This window comes from Ctenopharyngodon idella, chromosome 20, assembly GCF_019924925.1.
Source record: "Ctenopharyngodon idella isolate HZGC_01 chromosome 20, HZGC01, whole genome shotgun sequence".
In the NCBI taxonomy this organism is placed as follows: Eukaryota; Metazoa; Chordata; class Actinopteri; order Cypriniformes; family Xenocyprididae; genus Ctenopharyngodon; species Ctenopharyngodon idella.
The window spans coordinates 14,155,567-14,165,980 of record NC_067239.1 but is presented as its reverse complement, the minus strand read 5'-3'; the positions used below and the strand labels follow the sequence as shown (position 1 = coordinate 14,165,980).

At 37.3% G+C, this 10,414-nt stretch overlaps 1 protein-coding gene across 3 annotated transcripts; it reads left to right on the top strand.

Annotated features, from left to right (window-relative positions):
• The first annotated feature begins 3,247 nt into the window (after positions 1-3,247).
• On the top strand, positions 3,248-10,145 carry ppm1ab (protein phosphatase, Mg2+/Mn2+ dependent, 1Ab). Of its 3 annotated transcripts, XR_007926872.1 has the most exons (4): positions 3,248-3,642; positions 4,099-4,971; positions 6,365-9,708; positions 9,739-10,145. XR_007926872.1 is itself a non-coding variant. In XM_051875477.1 (3 exons), the coding sequence occupies exons 2-3, from the start codon at positions 4,114-4,116 to the stop codon at positions 6,506-6,508; spliced, it is 1,002 nt and encodes a 333-aa protein (XP_051731437.1). In that variant the 5' UTR covers positions 3,248-3,642; positions 4,099-4,113; the 3' UTR covers positions 6,509-10,145. The 3 variants fall into 3 exon arrangements, 2 of the variants coding, with proteins under 2 accessions (XP_051731437.1, XP_051731438.1); XM_051875477.1 differs by having other exon boundaries at positions 6,365-10,145; XM_051875478.1 differs by lacking the exon at positions 3,248-3,642 and adding an exon at positions 3,726-3,870 and having other exon boundaries at positions 6,365-10,145.
• The last annotated feature ends 269 nt before the right edge of the window (positions 10,146-10,414 follow it).

Genomic DNA, 10,414 nt, shown 5'->3' with positions numbered 1-10,414 from the left:
TAATTTGTGTTCCGAAGATGAACGAAGGTCTTATGTGTTTGGATGACATGAGGGTGAGTAATTAATGACAGAAATTTCATTTTTGGGTGAACTAACCCTTTAAATCCAGAGAAATAAGCAATTTTAACCAGGACACGAACCGTGTCCGTGTGTCGCCTATCAGTGACATCATTACCCTCGATTTCCAGTTTTATTTTGTAAAAACCATGGAAACACCAAAGACGCTTTAATATATTATGTGTTTTATTAGACAGGTGGATACATTCATAGACAGAAAACTAATGTTATATAGCTCAACACAGTAAGTCTTATTGTTTAAATCTCATTTTCTTGATTTACCGTGAGTACCATGTTTTACCATGCCTAATATCAATCTAGCTTACTGCAGTGTGCAACAACAGTCTCATAGTAGCCACCGGGTGAAATGTATCTAATATGATAAAACAGCGCTGCTTTACCCCACATATACGCATGACCGGAAGAAGCGGAAGCGGTCATCTGTGGCATAATAAAAGCTCCGCTGCTTTCGAGCCGTGTGTCGCGCTCATCTCTCATTAGTAATTGCTCATCTATGAATATGATTTATTCCCAAGTCCTGTCGAATTCTTTTCCACCGGCTGTAGACGTGAAGACAACACCTCCCATGATTCCACGAAATCAAGCCTTCTCAAGCTACGCCTTTGTTTTGAATAAGCGACCTCTAGTGGCGAAAAATTACACATTGTGCCTTTAAGTGTATTATTTGTCATTTTTGTTTGGTAAACAATTTTGGTATTGTGTTGGGTCGACCACTTGATATTCAATGTAAAACATGTGTCCGGAAGCAAGAACCACTGCATTATATTCTATATAGCCATAAAAAATTTCATGATAACCGTTTATATACAGTGCAGTAGAAAAGCCTGGCAATAGCTTTAGGGCCATATTTGTTTTGACATATATTAAAAACAACACAATTCAGCATCACTATGCCAATCTAGCTGGAGGTTCCCTCATTCAGGTCTAATGCATTTGGATGTTTAGAGCAAGAAGCTACTTACCCTAAGTGCACATTGCATTATGAGCAACACACTTAAGTCAACCTGCAGACAGCATATATTAAAAGAAGCTTTTAATTTGGCTTTTGAGGCCTGTATGAATTATTTACCATCAGTCATTAGCATTACAGTGGCTCCAGTCTTACCATGATACAAAAGCATGATGACACTTACAGATATTATACAAACTATACTTTGTGGAATCAGTGTTCAAGGGTGGCCATGACATGTTAACATTCCCTAAAACATTCCCTATTACTCTTGGGTATGCCATTAACAGCTTAATTGTAACTAAATGTGGATATTCTATTGTAGCTCTATTAATTGATACCTATGTAAAAATGTCATTGATTATTACATATGCTTACTCAAAGCAACTTAAAAAACCTGTCCTTAACAGTCAAAGTGCAATATCATTTCTGTTCAAAACATTGCCAGCCTAGCCTACTATAGCCTACACACTGTACCCAGCAATGTTGGGGAAAGTTACTTTTAAAAGTAATGCATTACAATATTGTTACTCCCTAAAAAAGTAACTAATTGCATTACTTAGTTACTTTTTATGAAAAGTAATGTGTTACATTACTTTTACATTACTTTTTCTCACCTGGGCTTGCTTGTTTGTTTTTTAATAACAACAAAAAAGTTCTATTTTTGGAAACTGTCAAGGCCCTTTCACATCAAAAGAATAAAAATGAATAAATGAATAAAGCCTCAGGCTGAAGGAAAAGCATATTTACGCCAGTACAGTAGAGGGCGCAGCTCAAACAAACCTTTCAGCTGTGCTGCCATTCTGATTTAAAGAAGAATAGGATACAGGAGAAGGAACACTCTTATTTCTAAATTTAATCTAAAGTCATTTTTCCTTATTAGTATGATTGAATTTGATCACTGAAGGTCAGCAGCAAAGGCATTGGTTAATAAAGTGAGATTAAATACATAAAGTATATTTGTGTAATTTAATATAGTTAATTATTACAGGTTTGCGTAAAGTTCTGAGATTGCATTTCGCTGTTTTTATTCATTTTGAGGAATACTGAATGTTTTTCTGCACATTTAGTCACGTTTAGTCTAGAACTACAATAACCATCATGTTTACACATCGCACACAACACCTCTGTACTTTATTTCTCTCAACATAGGGACAGGAGAGCTGTCAGTCGATAAATATGAAAAAGTAACTTGCATTACTTATTTGAAAAAGTAACTTTGATATTTTGTTGTAGGCCTAAATTAAAAAAAGTAATGCATTACTTTACTAGTTACTTGAAGAAGTAATCTGATTATGTAACTCAAGTCACTTGTAACGCCTTTACCCCCAACACTGGTACCCAGCACCAAGAATACATCTAGTGTATAAAAGCACAATGTTTAACAGCTAAAAAAAGAAGGGGGAAAAAACCCCAAAAAACAGGCCACTCACATACTTGTGCTATTTGTGTTGCAGCTGAAACAAGCACAATCCACCTTATTTTTCAATGCATAAGAAGGCTAGCCTATTTCCTGTGAATGTGTGACTTCTGATTTATTAGCCGCTATAAATAGCTAGAAGAATAACAAAGTGCAGTAAACAGTAAAATTATTTGAGCTACACAACAGTGAGTTGATGATTATGATAATAAATTAAAATAATATAACAAATACCAGTTTGCAATATCAAACAGCACAATGAGCTGTTTTGTAGCTACAGCAAAAATAAGCTACAGCAAGAAAAAATGTCTGTGCCTGCTCTTATGTTAAAATATAAGATGGATAACAATTGATTTATCATATTGATTTTATCAAATTTTAATAGATTTACTCTGTTTTTCTTAATTTTGAAACCCTATAGGCCTATGTTAATGACTACCTGCCTGATCAATTAATAAACTAATGAGGTGGTCATACATTGTTATTTCCACAATTCAGTGCCTTTTCAGCTTTGAGACTTTTGACCATTTTTTTTTCATCAAAGAGTTACAATTTTGAAATTTATTTATAAATCCCATAATTTCTATTGGTTAACGGCCAGTTATATGACAATGTGCTCTATTGTAAGCATATAAAGATTATAAAGACTCAACCTCTGCAGAAAAACTACAGCACTGTTAAATGAACAGCAAGAGTTTCGCTTTTTACCTTCTCTCACTCTCATCAATGGATCTATTTCCAGCCCTCAATTGCGTGGCAGTGATGATGTAATAGTCAAAACGGAACGCGCACTATCGGCTGCAGCATCCGGGTTCGAAACAATCCCATCGGCGCGGAGAGAGAGATGTTCTGAGCGCGAGGCTCCTGTAAGCCGCCCCCCGCCCTCGGGAAAACAAAAACACTGGAGCCAGAAATGCTCCACCGCCCAGCTGCGGACTGCCTTAACAGGCTCATGTGATGATTTTCTCATGGTTATAATTTTTATTTTTTATTATTTTTGGAATCGATCTCTGGCCGTTTTGACGTTAGTTTGCTGGCTAATTGGCTAGCCATCGATTGGTGTGTGTTGTGGCTGTGAGCGCAGCGCTGGTTTATAGTGTTTGCTCTCCGGCCCAACATACTGATATTAAGGCTCTTACCCGCGAGTTTTGTGCCTCGGTATTTCTTCATCCAGCAAAGACCACGAAGAAACTGGGTAAGTGATATTATGTCACTCTGACGTACATAAATGTAGCAGTTAGCCTCTTAATGCTATCTGGGCGTGCAGCAGTTTGCGTATGCTGATAAGGGTAACGTTAGTGGCTTCATCAGTAAACACAACACAGTTTTTTTAACGTCATACAGGTTTTGTTCATTTTGCTGCGTTGGCGTCTGAAAGGATTTTAAACGGAAGCTAAAAATGTAAACAACCGCAGGTTTGTAGGTAAACAAGTTTACTGCATTGATTTGAGGATAAACATTTACCTAAACAGTTTACTTGCTACTGGAAGCTTGCTGCACCTGTGGCTTATTGTATAAATTGTCATGCCATATCATTCACATGTTTGAATGAATATGTTGTCATTTTGTTAGTGTTAATGAATAAATAAGAGTCACTTAGGTCATAATGAAGCACCTTTTACTCACTTTTTTCTCGTTATGTTTATGTTAGAGCAAAATAAGAAGAATGGGTGCGTTCTTAGACAAGCCAAAGATGGAGAAGCACAATGCTCACGGGGAGGGGAACGGCCTCCGTTATGGACTCAGCAGTATGCAGGGATGGCGTGTGGAGATGGAGGACGCACACACTGCTGTGATGGGGCTACCTTACGGCCTCGGCCTGTGGTCCTTTTTTGCCGTTTACGATGGGCACGCAGGCTCTCAGGTTGCCCGTTACTGCTGTGAGCATCTGCTGGAACATATTACCAGCAACCCAGACTTCAGGGGAGGGTGCTCAGGAGGTGCGGATTTAGTTGCTGCCGAGCCCTCAGTGGAGAGTGTGAAATGTGGAATCCGCACAGGCTTCCTGCAAATCGACGAGCACATGCGGGCCATGTCCGAACGCAAGCATGGTGCTGACCGCAGTGGCTCTACGGCGGTGGGTGTGATGATTTCCCCTCATCATTTCTATTTCATCAACTGCGGTGACTCCAGAGCCTTGCTGAGCCGCAAGGGTCGCGTTCACTTCTTCACCCAGGACCACAAGCCGTGTAACCCTCTGGAAAAGGAGAGAATCCAGAATGCAGGTGGTTCTGTTATGATCCAGAGGGTCAACGGCTCCCTCGCCGTCTCCCGCGCTCTTGGCGACTTCGACTATAAGTGCGTCCATGGGAAAGGCCCCACTGAGCAGCTGGTGTCCCCAGAGCCAGAAGTGTATGAGATCGAACGCTCTGATGCCGAGGATGAATTTGTGGTGCTGGCCTGCGATGGTATATGGGACGTCATGGCCAATGAAGAACTGTGTGATTTTGTGCGCTCGCGCTTGGAAGTGACAGACGACCTGGAGAGAGTGTGTAATGAGATTGTGGACACCTGCTTGTACAAGGTAAGGTCAGTTATAAGCATTTCGAGTTGGATGCTAATAGGTCATTTTTACTGACGCACATTCATTTAATAAAAAATACATTAAAAATGCGATTCATGCATAAAATTACATAAAAATACACCACACTGGGGATGTTTTTCATTTCTGAATTTAAAGGGGTCATGAATTGAGAAATCAAATTTTGTTTGAGCTTTTGACATATAACAGGTCATTATACTACAAGAATATCCTGTAAGTTTCAGAACTGAAAACTTCCTTGTAGTCCAAAAACAGCTTTTATCGTGAGTAAAAAAGTTTTTACTGTGTATGGATTATGTGTACATGTCTAACCAAAAGCACCAGTGACCAGTGATTTCTGATATGTAATGATTCTTGTACAGTCATCTTTGTCTCAAAATCGTTTATTTGTTGGTAAATCAAACCAGTGACTAAACGGTCAACTTCTCATTGTTTCTCTTAGTAGGATGAAAATAAAGTTACTTAAGCTGTGATTAAATTATGTATAGAAAGCGATCAAAGAACGCTCCCTTTACAATCAAACAGCGCGAGTGTTCTGGACTCTCATCAGAACTCCTTTTCAACGAATCTCTTAATTACATCGTGTTTGCACTGTTAGTTATGATGAAAGCATTTGTTAGTGTGCAGAAATCGAGTTATTATCGAGAATTCATGCACTCAACATGTCTGTGATCGGCTACATGCTCATCACTGCAACCTTTCTTGCCACAATCTAAATATGATGCTATAATCAACACTTTTCACAATTAGTAAACCTTGAACTGTAATAGTAATAATGAGCTAAAAGTTTTCGAAAGAGTTCCACGTGTAATACTTAGCTATTTTCATATGTGAAGATGTTAGCCAATCACAGCAGTGGGCGTTTACACTGAAGTCTCACAGCAGACACGCCCCTTAAAACAGAGCGTTCAAATCATAGGGCTAAAATCTGGGTAGGAAAAATGCCTTTTATTTCTAAACTATGAACATTTTTGATGTATAAATCATACTAACATTATAAGTGCACCCAAGGAAACATTATAAAACAATAAAACAACACAGTTCATGACCCCTTTAAATGAATTTTGATATTTTTGGAAAGAGACATTGAGTAAAAAATGTCTCATTAAAAGAATAAAATGAACAATTAAAAGCTTTAGTCTTCCAAAACAAAGTCACGTGCAGCAACCAACATGCAGAAACGTATACAAAAAACCTAAAACAGGAGATGTTATCATATTGTCATGTGGTGCGTCTCCAAAAGTGTAATGAAATATTATTTATTAATAATTCATAATATATATATATTTTTTTTTTACAAAAACTGTTTACCATGGTTTGAACATTGTAACTTGTCTTTAATCTAACTTGATCGTTCCTTCTTGTTTATCAACAGGGTAGTCGAGACAACATGAGTGTGGTGCTGGTATGTTTTCCTGGTGCCCCAAAAGTCAACCCAGAAGCCGTGAAGCGAGAGGCAGAGCTAGATAAGTACCTGCAGAACAGAGAGGGTGGAGCATGTAAAAAGGCGAATAAATAAAAATGTATTACAAAGACGAAGAAAGAGAGTTATAGAAAGTGAGCATTCTTACTTAACTAGGTGAGTTTGTTAGAGGGCTGTTTACACTTGCCAATTAAATATACGTTACAGTTAACGTAAAGTTTCCAATTAACGAATCCCCATATTGGAGAGGAAAGACTCACTGGTACTGTATTAGCACAGTTAGGACTATTCAGGATCAATTTTACCAGAGAGAATCACAACAGTGTGAATTTATTTGAGCTTGTATTGATAATTCGAGGCCTTTGATTATTTATTGCCAATATTGAACAGCACTTACACAATTTAGTGGTAGCCTGTAGCTTTACCTGAGGTTTTATTGTAGTGCATCCAAAAATCCTCCGCTCCTGTGCGTATACACGTCTGTATTGGCGTATTATTAGCTACTAAGTGATGGTGAGTAAGTGCAATTGTAGATTAGGAAAAAGGAATGACAAAACCCAACATTTGGTTCTGCACTTTGTCATTAAACGCTGCTATACTTAAAGGCATCTTCTATTAATAAGAGAGAGAGACCAAAATTGAGATCTCAGTTAGAATACAATATGTTTGTGTGTTCAAACAGGATTAATTACAAAGTGTAGTTTTGCGTTTGTTCTTCGGATAGTTGTATTCATCCACTCGTACGAGTTTGTTTAAGTCTGGCACCCGTTTCATTTGCATCTTTCTGAAAAGTCGTTCTAGATGAGAGTGAATGTCAGGCCTCCTCTGCTGATTACCTGAAATTGTAGCTGACACTACTGTACATGGCCTGATGGTGCAGTTTTATGTCTACAGCAGTGGCCATGAGCATTTTAATCTGCATGATTCCTGTTCTGTAATATGGAACATTGTTGCCTTAGTCCTAATTTACAGCAACTACCTTGATTAGACTCAGTAGGTTAGCACTTGGTACCCAACTCCAGCTGCTTGGAAGAGTAATATTAAATCCAATGAACACATGGTATCGAAAGCATGCACAGTACCGATAGCACGATAAGTTGTGTACACCTCCTGCATGTACGCTACATTAAAAAAAAAACAGGGATAGATCTTATTTAGAGTTAAGTTGGTCTGACAGAAGTTTAACACTATGTACAGTATACATTTGTAACCCCTGAAGAACAGCTTCCGTGTGAACTGAACATAGTATTTGAAAGATTGTGTCAATGTTTTACAATCCTCTCCGAGTTGTTTACTACTTGTTGCCTCAAACTGACACTTTGTCAATCCTCTGGTTTGTCTATATAACTATTAAGAAATATTATGTAGTTAGGAAATTCTAGGTACATAGAGTGGGATTCAGCCTGTCAGCACTTTCTGAGATGTAGATCCTTGTTGGTACAATGATGTAATATTTATAGTACAATAATTGTACACCTGCTATTTAAAACCCTACAAGATTTGGCTTTTTCTCTTTCTGTACTTAAGATCTTGCAAGTGTTTCATTTAATGTTCATATTTTTGAACCCCTTGGACTTGTCCTAACATGGTGCGACGCTTCAAGAATTCAACGCCAAGCAATTCGTCTATTGTTTAAGTGATAGTTCACGTAAAATTGAAAATTCTTTCATCATTTACTCACCCTCATGTCGTTCCAAGCTCATAGAAACTTATTGAAAGCTTTGGATCCCATTGAGTTACATGATATGGACAAAAATTGTAAAACTCTTAATTTGAAAAATATCTTTGTGTTATGCAGAAGAAAGAAAATTCTTTGAGGTTTGGAGTAAATGATGACAGAATTCTCATTTTTGGCAGAACTAAAAATGGGTCAATCAGTCACAAAACTTCCCACTGTTTGCTTGCTCTTTCACTTTCTCTATTTGTCATAGAATATGTGATGATTCAAACGTCCACAAACAGTTTCTCCTCATCCGTGGTTGATGTTTAATATACATGAAGTAGTACCTCAGTCTAGTTCATTTTGAGTGTGGACGAGGCGACCGGCACATAAAAAGGAACCACGCTACAAACAAAATATAGCGTTTTATCGCTTCGCACCTGGTTAGGACACGGAATAAGAACAGAAACTGATTTTCTTGGCTGCATTGGTAAAGGATGGGGTGTTCTTTTTATTTATCCAAATTTCCCCTTACAGCCAAAAGATCCCAAGTGTTTTTAGCATGTCTTTGTGTTTTACTAGAATATATATTTTAGCTTTAAGATGTTTAACTGAATGAAAAACATAGCGTGCCTGCTCTGAGAGAACTCTTGGGATTAAAATGATTGTAGGTCATTCCTGTACCATATCAATTTCATTTTGCTTGATTTGCTGTATTTCCTCACTGTTTGAAATGGCTTGACACACCTGCTGATAATCCACTGTTTATTAAATTAGCCTTAATTATTTTCTTCCATAATAGCACATTTGAGATCTGTATGCTTTGATGAGACATGTCACGTGTTTATATACCTACAAAGAGTGACAAGGTCCTTCTGGGAGAGCCTTTAATTGTGCCTACGAGTGAGTCTATGGCCAGTTGTAGCATTTAAATTAACTTTTTAAGTCTTTTGAGGTGGTTTTGTTTGTTTGTTTGGTAACATTATAGTCCACTCATGCATAATTGCATTGGTGAGCATACTTAGCCCCTTATAAAAAGTGCCATGCGAGTGATTTAAACCATTCACCTAAGATTATCGCAAAGCACAACCCCAACCCCCAATGAGTCAAACATTGGGTGGGACTCTTAGTGGAAATATTGCCTTACTGAAAAACAAAGCAGGCATTAAATGGGCCAAAAAGTGTTGTATAAGACATTGCCTTGATTTCTAACACTGTAGCACGATCAAATTGAGACGTAGTTGACATTTCCTTTCCCTATACAAGAGTGCCCTTCTTCAAAGTTCATTGGATTTTCAGTGAAGCAACCAACTGCAAATAAAATACACCTTTGTAACACAGGATCATTTCAAAATATATATTCTGGAGTGTTAATCTAGGGCAAACAGAGCCCTCTTATTGTCATACTTCCGCTGTGTTGTGCTGTTGGTCCCTGTGTGTCACTTCTGTCTTTACCTCTCAGGTCCAAACTGACAAGCAACAGAGGACACTATTTATTTGAATTATTTATTGTCTTTTACCTCTTTTGAATGAAACTGTTCTTGCATTCCATTTTATTTAGCCAAATAAGCACTACTAATGCAATGAAAAGCTTATATTCTTTTTTCCTTGTATTTGTTATACATCCATGTCATGAGTAGTCCACGTGAACTGAAAGTTATGTGAGTTAAAAATGCACCATGTCTCGGGTTCATCTACACAAAGTAGTTTCTTCACATGATGTTTGTTCTTTTCACTATACTGTCAGAGTAGATCGGTCCAAGGTTGACGATGTGTAAGGGTTACAATCTATGATCGGTCCTTTCTTAACCCAGCAGACTGTTTGTGTCTGTGTTTGTTCAATTTTACCTCTCAGAAGGTAACAGTTTTATAAAGCTCATTTTGAAAGATTTTTCAAATACAATTTCATAGAAAAGTATTTCAATATTAGAGGGTGAGCACCCTGTATTTTCTTTCTTTAGTTTTTATTTTTGTACATTAGCACCCGGGTATTAGCAATGTAGACAAACTGTGATCTTGTCATTCTTGGCTGTCAAAGATGATTCAAATAAAATTATTTATGAAAACCCTGAATTTGTAAGTTTTTTTTTTTTTTTTTTTTTTTTTTTTATTAATTATGTATATTATTATATACTAATATATTATTCAGTTAAATTGTATGAATATGAATGGATGGTAACCAGACTTTTAGTAAATTTGCCTTTAAATACTGCTTTTAATGAAAACTTGTCTCCAGAATAATGGATGTGTGCAATGGTCCAAATCTGTACATTAGAAAGGTACAAAGAGAAAGCCACATGATGAATCAAAGTTAATAAAGTAGCTTTCACACAAGCTGAGCT

What these genes read in the sequence shown, in the direction of transcription:
- ppm1ab (XM_051875477.1), top strand. Translation starts at nt 4,114, where the DNA reads ATGGGTGCGTTCTTAGACAAGCCAAAGATGGAGAAGCACAATGCTCAC. An exon ending in TGGACACCTGCTTGTACAAG is followed by an intron (nt 4,972 to 6,364) that starts GTAAGGTCAGTT and finishes GTTTATCAACAG; the next exon opens with GGTAGTCGAGACAACATGAG.